Source organism: Lissotriton helveticus, chromosome 11 (genome assembly GCF_964261635.1).
Source record: "Lissotriton helveticus chromosome 11, aLisHel1.1, whole genome shotgun sequence".
Lineage (NCBI taxonomy): Eukaryota > Metazoa > Chordata > Amphibia > Caudata > Salamandridae > Lissotriton > Lissotriton helveticus.
In genome coordinates, this window is record NC_136072.1 from 928,578,814 (window position 1) to 928,593,109 (window position 14,296).

At 45.3% G+C, this 14,296-nt stretch overlaps 1 protein-coding gene across 1 annotated transcript in view; it reads right to left on the minus strand.

Moving 5' to 3' along the window:
• TBC1D10A (TBC1 domain family member 10A) overlaps window positions 1–14,296 on the minus strand; it is a 383,502-nt gene that overhangs the window by 163,684 nt on the left and 205,522 nt on the right. The window contains exon 3 of the mRNA XM_078667240.1: window positions 7,937–8,044. Within this exon, the coding sequence (XP_078523366.1) occupies window positions 7,937–8,044 (108 nt within the window). The remainder of the gene's footprint in view (window positions 1–7,936; window positions 8,045–14,296) is intronic.

Here is a 14,296-nt window from a genome sequence, read left to right on the forward strand (position 1 = left end):
GATCATGTCCATACATCAGAGATGTTGGATGAATATAGGGCAGTGTCTGGCTTCAAGGTTAACACTGAAAAGTCTGAGCTGATGACAATAATTATGAAAGATATGATAGCTGGTACCAATAAGAATGAGCAGTAATCAGCTAATTGGAGATCCAGATGAAACCCCTTGTTGGCAAACTGTATGGGACTAAATATTCCTTTAGTACAAAGGGACATCAAACAGGACTTGATTAAATGGCATATCTTGCAGACTTGCACACATCTTGGATACAGCATATCACTGCTATCAAAATTAGAACTGATATACATATATAAATAAAATTGAGGCCTCTATATTATAATAATAATAAATTGAAAATTTTGAGGACTGGCAGAAGGGGCTACATTTTGTTGCGTTTTGTTTGATAGTCCAGATAGCAGCTACATTGAAGGGGGGATTTTGGGACTCTAGATGTTAAAGACTATTACAAGGCGCCTAACAACACATTCTAGGCTAATCAATACAAATAGAGTCAGGCAAGAACTATTCCTGCATCTGCCAGTCAGTCACTGGTACGCACTGTGGGGTGTAATGGGGCTGCAGATATGCTGTAGACCGTAGAATATATATCAAACGGATCAAGAGTGCCCACCCTGCTTAAAGTGTGGTATTCATGGGCGGTCGAGAGATTCCAGACAACATTCCTGTCCCCAATAAATGGGATACATTTTAACTCAGAGTTTACTCATTCAAGTACAATCAATCCACCACATTACATGTTCCAGATATTATATCCTTCAAGGACCGTAAAAGGAAAATAAGTAACTGCTAAGAGTGAGAGATTAGGTAGGTAGCTATGAATCCTAAAAGAAGAAAAGCATCTAGAAGACAAAAAAATTCCTTTGAGGCTATCATTTCCATGTTTACTGAGACGAATAGGTTGGTCCTGAGTCTTCACTAACAGATTAATAACCTTGTGAGGGAACCAGTTGGAATTATATGGTAAAGTGAGTAAAGGTCCTAGACAGAACTGTTGCTGACAGGGATTGGGGGATGTCGTGAAAGGAAATTCTGAAACATCGCTCGGTGCTCCACTATAAGGGAAGTAATTAAAGTGATGACCAGTGTGGCTCACTGGTTAGAGGAGGCAGACCCTGAAGCAGAGGTCAGACCCGGGACTAGGGTTCAATTCCCGACGAGGCAGGGTCTTGAGCCCAAATATCCAGGGACTCGATAATTCTCGTTTCGGTGCCTACTCGAGTCACGGGTTCACAATCTGCAGCTCTGGGCATTAGCTTGCTTAATCTCCACTACGCCCCCCCCCCGCGGCGGGATGCCTGGCTTTCACCTTGGGGATGCCCAGTTCGGGTATCTCACAGGGAAAAGCCAGGACGGGTTCCCAAGGCAAGCGCCGAGAAGCCTAGGGGGTAATCGAGAGCTATATAAGAACGCATAATAATAATAATAATAATGACGGACTCAAGATAAACTGTAAAATGTTTCCCAGTAGCAATAGTGAATGCTAGAGCCAATGCGGGCGAAGCAACAGGTATACACTTTTGTTATGGTTTAGTGATGTTAAGGTACGCAATAGGGGATTGTATTGGAACCTTCTTGAGTCAGGCTACTGGGATGTTATCAAGGTCAGTGATGACAACACAATGCTCGGTGCACCAACATCAAGCTAAGGTTCAAACAATTGTCAGTTGAGCCTCGCTACTGGATGGGCTGGTGGTCATTACTTCTAACTTGCATTAAAGTAACTTAAGAAGACACTCCAATTTCTGGCATCCTTTTTGATCAGCATCTTAACAACTTTTAGTCGGATTATGCCCTAGGATCCAAATAAACTGGAAAGAAGTACTAGTAATTGTTAAAAATGTTGTGCAATTCCCTGTCCACGCAGATCCAGTTGGTCCAGTTGGTCGTAAGTACGTCGGCTCCAAACCTCCCAAGACGCCTCATACCAAAGCAGAGCAATGCTCCTGAGGGAGTCAGGCGTCAAGACGTGCAAAAAACATCACAGCTCCCAGGGCCTCCGCCACCTTTAGGCTCTGGCCGGCACTAAGCGAAGGCGTCTGTTTGAAAGAAGGACCATCCAATGGCACCGACCTTAGAGCTTCAGCCAGATCAGTTTGCTCCCCCTTTAGAGAAACAGAGGTAATACATTAAATGGAAACCCCTTTATTCAATATGCACGGAGGACACACCACGAGTTAGCAGGGAATCCATTTAACCACCACTTAGCGCACACATAACAACCCCTCCCTCCCCCCAACAACATGTACGCAAAAGAGGTTCAATCTCGGGAAAGGATTATTTTACAGTGAAATCACTTGTTCAATAAAACAATCCTCTTAGATGCAGCTCCTTTTCAATTGCGATATTTAATTTTGCTTTCTTTCTTTTGAATACATGAAAGGACAAAACAGTTTTGACACTTTCCCGCTACATCACGTGTGCTATTGCCCACTGCTCAGTGCATTTAGATAACAGTTAATTACCTACTTTGCAATCAATAATGGGCTCATGCGAAAATCAAGGGAGGGGCATTAAACAGCTCGATACCCAACATCATAAGCACCTGTTTTCCCCTAATTTCTCCCACCACACAGAAATAGGTTAACTGTCCCTGTATGTTTTGTGTCGCTGCTTCATACTTTCACCAAGCTTAGAATGCAGGGAAACAGACGTTGGAGTCAGCATTCCAATCATTTCTAATGGCTGAGCCAGTCTAAACATTCCATAGAGCGTGCTAATACCAGATGATGTACAGACTGTAGCAACTGATAAAACAGCCAACCAGACGACAGCCACGGTATCCTCTGGCTACTTCAAACTGAAACTAGGCATAGGAAAAAATTGCGGAACTTCCCTTTAGGAAATTACATAAATATCCAAAAAACTATGCAAAATTCAGCAACATGTTGGCGTTGACATTTTGCACGATTTTTTTGTATGAAGTGCGTACATCCATTTTTTACACTTTTTCCGCAAGAGAGCATTTTATGCTAAAAAAAAATCTCTAATGACAACAGCAAATAGCGTTTGGTTTGTTTGCATTCTTCCTGTGCTCCCGAGATGGGATTTTTACCCAAACTAAATCTCAATTACGCAACATGGTGTAATCTCCGGCACTCTGCATGAAAATCATAACATGAAATGCCAGCAATTTATGAGATTGCACCTGTGTATTAAAATATCTCCCGAGCCTAAAAACCAGATTGATATCACCTGTATGCCTCATGTGCATCTCTTAAAACATCAAGCTTACTCTTTTTGCTGCTTCAGGGCATTCAAATTAAAAGCACGACTGTGACCATGTTTTTGCGATCCTAAAATGAGGTTCAAAATACTGCGACTTATTATGCTTCTAAGGTGAGCCTACCTTCGAGTTAAATGCCTTTCACTTGAGGGTTGCTTAATTTCTCTAGCAGGTTAGGGAAGGGAGTCTGACATCTGAGTAGTAAGGAGTAGCCTAAAAGAGTACAAGTAATTTAGGCAATAGCAACACTCGTTATTTACAGTGCTTAGAAAAGACAGAAGTGAGGTATTAAGTGCTATATAAAAAAACAAGGCAATATTAGCCACGCATAACTTCTCCGTCACTCATCTTTCATTGCGAAGTCTACACCTGTAGTTCCTTTTGTCAATTCTCTGAATCAACATACTTTTTAGGCCCAGTAGTAGTAATATTCTTTATTCAATGTTGATTAGAAACCATAAAAGTACATCAAAAAGTACAGTCTTCTTAAAAAAAAAACGTAAAATCCATAAAAACATTTAAAAATATACAATTAGCTGCAAGTTACTTGAAACAATAATCAGATAGATGGTCCTAAAATGCTTATGTGCCAATAATTATACAAAGAAGCATCTTGAAGACCACTCCACTAAGATTTAACAGATTTTATGTGCGCCATACTTCTTTGACAGGGAGTCTTATCGAGTGGGTACCTACTAATCAATCACGGTTTACAGTGAGATGGATTATCTGTTTAGTAAATTAGAGTTATCTTAGGTAAAACTAATTAACAGTTGAATAAGGACCCACATTAATATCTCTTTAGATCTATAAAGTTCATGTGCATATAGAAAAAATAACAATGCCAATAATCACCCCTTATGCATGAAGGTTCCCTTGCAAACAGAAAAGCGAAACAGAATTATAATGCATCCAATCAAGAGAACAAATTCAAATTCCATGGGGTTAGGGAATTGACTTTGCATCTTAACCACTAGGCGTACAACAAGTATCTAGACACAGCATACATAACCACTGTGTGGTATCACTCTTTAAAATTCTGGTAGCGTCTATTAGGTTCCTGTGGAATAGGGTGCAACTAATCAGGTTCAGCCAAGTTTTCTTAATGGCAACATATTTAGGGCAAAAAAACTAAATGGGCCAGGTATTTAGAGTTGGACAAACAAAAGGGAAAATTTGCGGAGTTAGTGCTTTCCACCCATCTGTTGCAAAGCTCATTCAGTGGTAAAATGCTGCATCTGAACTGTAACAGAGATCTGGCCTAAGGTGGTTCTATGCAATCTAGGAAATCCTCAGAGTTCATTCTGTAAAGGTCCAGAAATCTGCCAGTTAACTCGCCGGCATTAGTGTGGCATAACCACAGAGTGTTTGAATGGTCCGGGTATCTCTTATTTAGGTTAATTAAGGATCTGTTCTGTATCGCTTCAGGAATAATCCATAGTTTGGACATCCTCAGACTACATAGCCACTTCTTAACAGGTTTAAACCAAGGTGTTAACTGCAATAACCTCGGCAACGGCAATAACTAATGCAATAATCTTGGCATCTGATCCTCATAGGGAGAGTGGTGAGTCATTGGAGCAAATTCTAAACCAGAATGATAGGGGTCTAAATGCAGCCACATGAGTTCTGTTTTTCAAACCGAGGTCCAAATGAATAACGGTTAGGGGCGCATTGCAAGGGAGTGCATGAACAAATGATTCTCTATTTTTTCAATACGCCCTGAATTATTTGCACCCCATATTTCGGCACCATACAGGGCTGCTGCAATACCTTCTGCCCAGTAGCTTTCACTTACAAGTAATATGGGGATGAAGCTTGAAGCCTTCAGCTTTTTAGATATGGTACAGCTCACCTGGTGTAGTGTCACCTGGCTCTTGGCTATTTGTAGGGACCATGCTAGAGTGTTAGTAAGCCCTCCCCCAAATAATCAAATTGTTTCACTTGCTCCAAATGTGTTGCCCAGGTTAATCTTGCCTTTAAAGGACCTATGAGGGTTAAAAGTCATTAATTTATTTTTAGCCACATTTACTTCTAACCCAAATTCCTCACATGAGTAAAAACTGATGCAATAGGTTCTGTAACTCCATCGGCGATTTCGAGACAAATGAGGTATTATCAGCAAATAGCAGTGATGATACTTTGTCCAGCAATAATGGGGGGGGGGGCAAGGGGGGGGGATCACTAGTACAATCAGCCAATGAATCTCTGATCCCATTATTATATAGGGTGAACAGGGTTGGTGCCAATACACACACTTAACGTACTCCCCTGTCCACCCTGACGCGTTCGGTCAGTTCACCCTTACGGCCCATTTTTATTTAGGTGCAATTATTTGTGTGGAGCCTTATCATAGTATGTAATACATTTTGGGGGACTCCCATTCGCTTTAAGGCTCTCCACATTTCCCCACTGGGGATAAGGTCAAAGGTTGCATGTAGGTCAATGAATACAACATATACATGTTCTCTTTTAAGAGTCACAAACTTCCATAAAATTAAGAGAAAGCTAAATATTTGGTCAATAGTACTCTCTGAACACAGCTTGCAATAGTGAGAAGTTCTTTTCTTCAAGGGTCCAGACTTGCAGTCTCTCTAACAAGTGCCCGGAGAACTTTTGTGAAATACAAATAAGGAGTATTTTGGCCTTTAATATGATGGGTCCCCCTTATCGCCCTTTTTAAAAACAGGTACCATCTCAGCACACAACCAAGAGTTGGGCACCTCTGCCCCATTAAGATTGTATTAAAACTTTAATTTATAATAAAATTACAGATTTCTGGTTCAGGAAGGAAAAGGTCACCCAGCACTTTTTCAAGGCCCGGGGCTTTGCCCTTCTGTAATGTAGTAAGGGCCGTCCTCATTTCATCTAAATTAAAAGAAACCAGAACATCAATGTCTGTGCCCTCAAGTTGCCCTGGGCAACCTCTATCATTTTCCCTTAGCTGGGTGTCAATCTGGCTCTTATAGTGTGTGCTATAATGATTTACCCATAGATGCGGATGGCTGTGGTACGTTTCTTCCATTACTCTGGTCTTGGTTCCTTTGGCTATCATGTGCCAGAACTGCTCACTGCCCTTGACTTTTGCTGCACAGAAAAGATCTCTCCAAAGGGCCTCTTCCTAATTTCTTTTAGCCATTTTTTGCATTACTATTTGATATTTCTTCCTATTATAGCCGCTAGATTCCTTTGGCCATTTTTAACAGCAGCCATTAGCTCGGCCCTACAAGCCTTACAGTGTTCATTGGACCATTCGGCTTTGGCGCTACTAATGAACTCACCCCTTTTCTCCTTATAGAAGACTTTTTTTTATTTCCCCACAACAACCTAATCATGGGGTGGGCTTCATCTGTATACTTTTTAAAATCATATGGTGAGTGGAGTACACCAGTATAAATTTGTGCTAAAACTGATACGGTACCCTCAATCATTGATCACTTAACCCTCCTCCTGTCTATTGGCACTAAAGGGTCAGGATTGATTACCACTTTGATGCCTGTGGTTGATAAAAAATATGTTCCAGTTCTAGTGCAAAGGCGTTATTGGTCACCATCTGATAGTTCTATTACCCGCATGTCAATAAGAAAATGCCAGTATAGCATATCCATCAGGAAATAGTCGATCCTTTTCTGACAGTTAACCCTTTGATAGGTAGGCCTCAGATCTCTATCAGAGCTAGTACGTCCGTTGCAGGCTCTCAAGCCATATTTTAAGGCAAAGGATCTTAACTGAAAAGCCACTTCAGTATTTCTGGCAAAGCTAACCAGGGTCAGTCAAATAATCCCCCTCTCCTCATCCTCTTCGAGGTTTGATAGCATTTCCAGGGGTTCATTGGAGACATTCAAGTACCCAGCAAGTAATACGCAACAACCATCTTCAAAACTTTCCATGAACTCATCCACGGCTAGAATTGTAGGTGAATCCTGGGGCTGAGCGGGGAATCTATGGTATATATTTACCAGGAGAATAGACCCTTGGCAGTCCCGAGTCTCAAAAACCAGGAGATCTTTGGACTTTAAATGATATTTTTTGATGGAACAATTCAAATACATTTAAATCCAAATAATAAAGCCCCTGTTAGCCCGACCCGCTGGGATTGGATATGCCTCAATACTAAAGTTTGAAAAACCCACCTGATGGATCAACTCTGAGGCCCAGTAACAACTGGAAGACTAGAAAAGAATGATTTTTCAAGTCCCTGTTTAGTGCACAGCTGCAGACTGCTGACACATTACTCCTGTCAGCTATTAAACTAAATGTTTGGTCCTGAATAGTTTGAATAGCAGCTTCATTAAGGGTGTCGGGTCATAATTCAATAATTTGTTGAAACTTATGAGGGGCGAGCAAGTAGAAAATTAAATTCACACCAATCTACGATCAAGCTAACCTAGAGCTAAATAGAAATCCCAGTATTAGCAGAACAAATTAAACAATTTAGTAGCAACACAGCACCTTTTTAGCGAGCCTAAAGCGTCTGGCGAAATAAATACTAATTACTACTCAGATCTCAAAGGTTAGATCGAGGCAGTTGTTAATAGCTGCCAGAGACCAAAGGCCATTATTACTGACCACACCAGGGCTCAGAGGTTCTTGTGACGAGCAGTCAAAGGTCACGTTTCATCAAGCAGGCTGATCATCTCTGACAAAGCAACCAAACAAACAGCTGAGTAGATTAACCAAAATAAAACTTACATCGAACTTCCCACGGTTCTGCTCCATTTTGACTTTGCTTCCTGATAAGTACTGCCAGGCACGACCACGCAAGGAGGGAGGGATTCCCTTCTGACACCTTAATCGAATCTGCAATAGAACAAAGGGGAAATTAGACGAAACGGAAGCAACAAGGAGATATGGACACGGAGGAGATGTAATAAAGGGTCAAAATAGGTCATTCATTTGCTGTAATTTAGATGCATATGCTACTTAAAAAGAGGCAATCTCTTTTGAATCGGTTCTTGAATTCCGGGATGAGCCAGGAAAGGCATCTTGTCCAGATGGTAACACTACATGCAAGAAACTATCCACCAAGATGTACTCCTAAAAAAGTCTACCTCCTTAGTAGCATTTCCATAGTTAGAAGAGTTGATAAACTCATTAGTCGTGCTCAAGTATTACTAAAGACTGTTTAGCAACAAGAGTACTCAGACAGTTCAGATGACTCAGATGTTGTGGGAAAGACGACAAGAAGAGAAACTAACCTATGAACATGGAAATCCCAAACAACTTTAGGGAGGTACTCTGGGTGGGACCATAGGTCTCATGTACGAAGATTTTTTGAGATCGCAAAAGGCCAAATTCACAGAACCAGGTCATTTACGATCACAAAAATAATTTTTTGGTGTACAAATTTACAAATCTGTAATCTGTTGCAGAATCAAAATTTGGGTGTGCAATTCGGTGTTTAGAATGGAAGTATTTAGGGGGTCCCTTCCAAATACTGATTTGTATTTGTATGTATTAATGTTTTGCAACCATATTTCTGGTCACAAAACATTAATATTTTATCAACACCTCGAAGGAGGTGATAACCTATTCGCAAATGGGAAGAGGTCCACAAAGGACCGCTTCCCCTTGAGAATGTAAAAAAAATATTTTTTTAAGAGCAGGCAGTGGTCATGCGGACCACTGCTTTTACTTAAAAAATTAAACTTCAAAGTTTTTTTTTTTTCAATGCATCCTGATTTCTTTTAAGGAAAAGAGCTGCTTTATAAAAAAAAAATGTTTAAGTTTGCTTTATTAAAAAGCCAGACGATGTGGTCACCATCCTTGTGATTGCTTTGATTCATAGAGGGTCAATCAATCAATCAGAACATTTATATAGCGCACTACTCACCCGGAGGGTCTCAAGGCACTTGGGGGGTGGGGTCCGCTACTGCTCGAACAGTCAGGTCTTGAGCTGCTTCCTGAAGGCGAGGTGGTCCTGGGTCAGGCGGAGGTGGGTCGGGAGGGAGTTCCAAGTCTTGGCGGCCAGGTAGGAGAAGGACCTTCCTCCTGTGGTGGCACTTCGGATGCGGGGGACGGCGGCGAGGGCGTTGCTGGTCGATCGGAGCTGACAAGTGGGAGTGTAGAAGTTGAGGCGGCTGTTGAGGTATCTTGGGCCTTGGTTGTGTAGGGCTTTGTGTGCGTGGGTGAGGAGGCGGAAGGTGATTCTCTTGTTGACCGGGAGCCAGTGCAGGTCTCTCAGGTGTCCGGAGATGTGGCTGTGACGGGGGATGTCGAGGATGAGTCTTGCTGAAGCGTTCTGGATCCGCTGGAGTCTCTTCTGGAGCTTGGCGGTGGTTCCGGCGTAGAGGGCGTTGCCGTAGTCCAGTCGGCTGGTGACCAGGGCCTGGGTGACCGTCTTCCTGGTCTCGGTGGGGATCCAGCGGAAGATCTTACGTAGCATGCGCAGGATGTTGAAGCATGACGAGGAGACGGCGTTGACTTGTCTGGTCATGGAGAGGGAGGAGTCCAAGATGAAGCCCAGGTTGCGTGCGTGGTCTGTTGGTTTGGGTGCGCTGCCCAAGGCGGGGGGCCACCAGGAGTCGTCCCAGGCGGAGGGTGAGGAGCCCAGGATGAGAACTTCCGTCTTGTCTGAGTTCAGTTTCAGACGGCTGTCCATCATCCACACGGCTACGTCTTTCATCCCTTCGTGTAGGTTGGCTCTGGCGGTGGCGGGTCGTTGGTGAGGGAGAGGATCAGCTGGGTGTCGTCGGCGTAGGAGATGATGTTGAGGTTGTGTTGGCGTGCGATGGCCGCCAGGGGGCTCATGTAGACATTGTAGAGGGTGGGACTGGGCGAAGAGCCCTGAGAACCGCCGCAGATGACTTCGGTGGCTTCTGATCTGAACGGTGGTAGGCAGACTCTCTGTGTTCTTCCGGCGAGGAGGGAGATGATCCATTCTAGTGCCTTCTCCTGGATTCCGACGTTGCTGAGACGCTGCACTAGGGTGCGGTGGCAGACAGTGTCGAACGCCGCGGAGAGGTCCAGGAGGATGAGGGCCGCTGTTTCTCCGTTGTCGAGCAGGGCTCGGATGTCGTCAGTGGCTGCGATGAGGGCGGTCTCGGTGCTGTGGTTGGCCCGGAAGCCAGACTGCGAGAGGTCGAGGGAGGCGGCCAGCTGCCTGTTGACAGTCTTCTCGATGACTTTGGCCGGAAACGGGAGGAGCGAGATGGGGTGGTAGTTTTTGAGTTCGGTGGGGTCCGCTGTTGTTTTTTTTCAGTAGAGCGCTGAGTTCGGCGTGCTTCCAGCTCTCCGGGAAGGTGGCTGTGTCAAAGGAGGTGTTGATGATGTCTCGCAGATGGGGTGCGATGACAGTGTTGGCTTTGTTGAAGATGTGGTGAGGGCAGGGGTCGGTAGGGGATCCGGAGTGGATGGAGTTCATCGTGCGGATGGTGTCTTCGGTGGTGATCGGGGTCCAGGCGCGGATGGTGGTGGTGGGGGGCGTCGGTGCGGTCGTGGGGTGCGTCGGTTGTGTGCTGAAGCTGTTGTGTATGTCTGCGATCTTGTTGTGGAAGTAGGAGGCGAGGGAGTTGCAGAGGTCTTGCGATGGGGTGATGTCGTTGTTTCCGGCGCTGGGGTTGGAGAGCTCTTTGACGACGGTGAAGAGTTCCTTGCTGTTGTGTGCATTGTTGTCCAGTCGTACCTTGAAAGAAGTTCTCTTGGTGGTGTGGATCAGTTGGTGGTGTTTTCGGGTGGCGAGCTTGAGGGCGGTCATGTTGTCTGGTGTCGGGTCTCTGCGCCATGCTTTCTCGAGGGCTCGACAGTTCTTCTTGGAGCTCTTGAGTTTGTCAGTGAACCAGGATGCTCTCTAGCTGCCGGGTTTGCTAGGCGGGGTCCTCAGTGGGGCGAGGTCGTTTGCGCAGTTGCTCATCCACTTCGTGAGGTTGTTGGCGGCCTGGCTGGGGTTCGCTGAGCTGGTGGGTGGGTCCTGGCTCAGGGATGCGGTGAGCTGGTCGGCTGTGATCTTGTTCCAGCTTCTGCGTGCAACCTGTTGCTGGTGGTGGTGGTGGTGGGTCGTGGTTCTTCTGAAGCCGAAGTGGACGCAGCTGTGGTCCGTCCAGTGGAGTCCGGTGGCGTGGCTGAAGACTATGTCCTTGCTGGAAGAGAAGACGGCGTCGAGTGTGTGTCCGGCGTAGTGGGTGGGGGTGGTCACCAGCTGCTTGAGACCGAGGTTGGTGAGGTTGTCCAGCAGGGTGGTGGTGTTGCGGTCGTTGTTGTTCTCCAGGTGGAAGTTGAGGTCCCCGAGGAGGATGTAGTCGGCGGAGGGGAGGGCGTGCGGGCTGATGAAGTCGGCGATGTCTTCGCTGAATTGTGTGCGTGGTCCAGGGGGTCTGTAGATGAGGGTGCCTCTGTGGGTGGTCTTGGGGTCGGTGTGGATCTGGAAGTGCAGGTGTTCGGCGGTTGTGAGGGTGTCGTCGGTGTTGGTCGTGATGCGGATGGTGTTCCTGTGGATGATGGCGATGCCTCCTCCCGTCTGGTTGGCGCGGTCCCTCCGGGTGATCTTGTATCCGTCCGGGATGGCGATGGCGATGTCGGGTGCTGAGGAGGCGTTCATCCAGGTTTCCGTGAGGAAGGCGACGTCTGGAGATGTGGTGTCGAGGAGGTTCCAGAGTTCGATGGCGTGCCTGTGGACGGAGCGGGTGTTGAGCAGGATGCACTTGAGGTGGTTGCTGCTGGTGTTCGGCTTGGTGGGTGCTGGTGTGGTGTAGGTCCGGTTGCAGGTGTACTTGCAGGAGTGGCAGCTGAAGGGTCCGTGGGTGCGTCTCGGGGTGGCACGGTAGCATCCCGGGAATCGGCCGGCATTGAGTGCGTTGAGTTCGGTGGAGTTGTAGGTCCGGCGGGTGGGCTGGTGTCTGCGGGGGCCAGGGGTCCTGGCGCTGGGCGCGGTCCAGGCGCGGACGGGCGCAGACGGGCTTACCTTTGGCGGGTCACAAATTACGACCTCTTTCATTAAATTTGCAACTCCACCAAGAATTGCTGTTTTAAAGATATTTCTTTAGTACGTTAGGAATTGTGATTTGCAAAAATACGATTTGTTAAGATTAAGCAGAACCAAATTTGATTGGTATAAGGCAGTAGTGGAGATTACTTCCACCACCTTGTTATTTGTCAAACTGGAATTTAGACAAAGGAAAAGGCAAAACGTTATCTTTCTGCATTTCGTATCTTCACACTTCTTGATTGACCTGCCATTCACTGAAACTTTGCATTTATGTATATAAGCATGCAGGTATGCATTTACATACAAAGTAAATGCAAGGAGATGATGGACGGAGTGCTGAAACTTTTCAAACACTCACCCCCGGTCAAGAGCTGGTTTGAATCTATCATCGTTCTTTAGCTCACTTCGCCACCCTCGTTTGGACCCAGCCATATGTACATGCCTTTTGGCAGCTGATCCTCGATTGTGGTTAAAATGAACAAAGTGCAGGAGGTGAGTGACTGGGGATAGAAAGTAGTTCCTGTCGATGTGCCTGAATTGATCCATAAGTGGAGAAGCAACAGCTGTGGTCATGTTCAGAGCAATCCTAGTGTTTTACTCTGGGTAATCACAAAACACTTTTTTACTTCCACTGCTCCGATAATAGCCTTCTCGAGGCTGGAGCTTGAACTATCCCGCTACGTGAGCCCAGGTAGTTACCTCTATTGGTCTGGAATCCGCCCTTCCCTGTGATTATGAGCAACACATTGTGTTTCACTGAAAGCAACCTTGTGAGAAGAACTCCCTTCATTGTGGGCAAAGACACATCTTGTAGTGCTTGTTTGTTTTTGAGGAATGTTACGATTTCGTATTAAGCAAAAAGGTGTATTCTGGTAGCGTTTTTACCTTTGACATTCCTATCCTTTAGTCTTATTACACCCTGAAAAGGGAGCGAAATGAGGACCTTAAACTTAGCTGGAAGGTTTCCAGATACTATAAACATTTCTTACTTTCCAGTTAGGCTCCTGGATTCAAGGATAATTGATGACGTATCTGTGGCTGCGCCAAGAGTAGACAGACTGGTCCAAGATGGACAGTTCTATGGTTAACCCCTTCCATGCTCATGACGAGCTCAGCTCGTCATGAAGCACACTGGAGCTGTGCTAATGACAAGGTGAGCTCGTCATGAAATAAAGAGATTTAAGAAATCTCAGCACAGGAGAAAAATACCCTTAGCATTGAAGGTGTTAAAATATGCTCATAAGAGTCTAGGGAGCAAGTATAGATCATAATCTAGAAGTAGTAAGGTCAAAGAGTGGGTCCAAACTCAAAGCTCATGTAGCCCTTAGCATAACTGCACAAAAGAAAAGGTTGAGACACAGGCTTATTCACTGAATATGGATGTATATTAAATATCAAGGAGAAGTGCCTGAAGGTATCTGGGATGTATGTAATTCAAAGCCAAGTACAGATTATCCCTCATTGGAGGTTTGAGCAGACCAGTGGAAAGTGCACTTCCTGAACAGAAAATTCTGTGGGAGAACGGTGGCTTCATATATCTAAGCATTCAGGTGGCACACTGGAAGAAGGATCGGTTAGAAGTAACATGGGACAAATTGTGCAGGGCTCAGTAACTTTCTGGAACACTATCACTAATAGATATGAGTAGGGTATCAGTGGCCGAGATGGTCCTTCTGCCATGCAGTTTATATTCTCTTCAGGAAGCAACCATTCCACACCCAGCACCTCTAGTTAAAGGCTTGGAACGCCTGCTGGGTCAACAGCCTTGGACAGGTGAACGCCTGCTGGATCAACAGGCTTGGACAGGTAATCACTGCAGGGTCAAGCAAGCCTTCAGGAAGCTTCCCTGGTAAAGAGACGAGGAATACAGTTCCCTGATCAAGAACTACATTACATGGTTTAGCACCCACAGCATGCGGTCCATTGGTTCGACAATTGGGAGACGCAGCTCCTTAAAGAACAAGCTTGCAGGAATTACTGATGGTGGTGGATCGGTCTTCCCCAAAATGTTAATACAATATGTAAGGTTGACAGAGTCTGGTAAGCGGTGGTGAAACTATTTAAACGTGTCTCATTTGCACATGATGTGCAGCTGTGGTCCCGGCAACCTTTTTTTCTAACATGTTTGA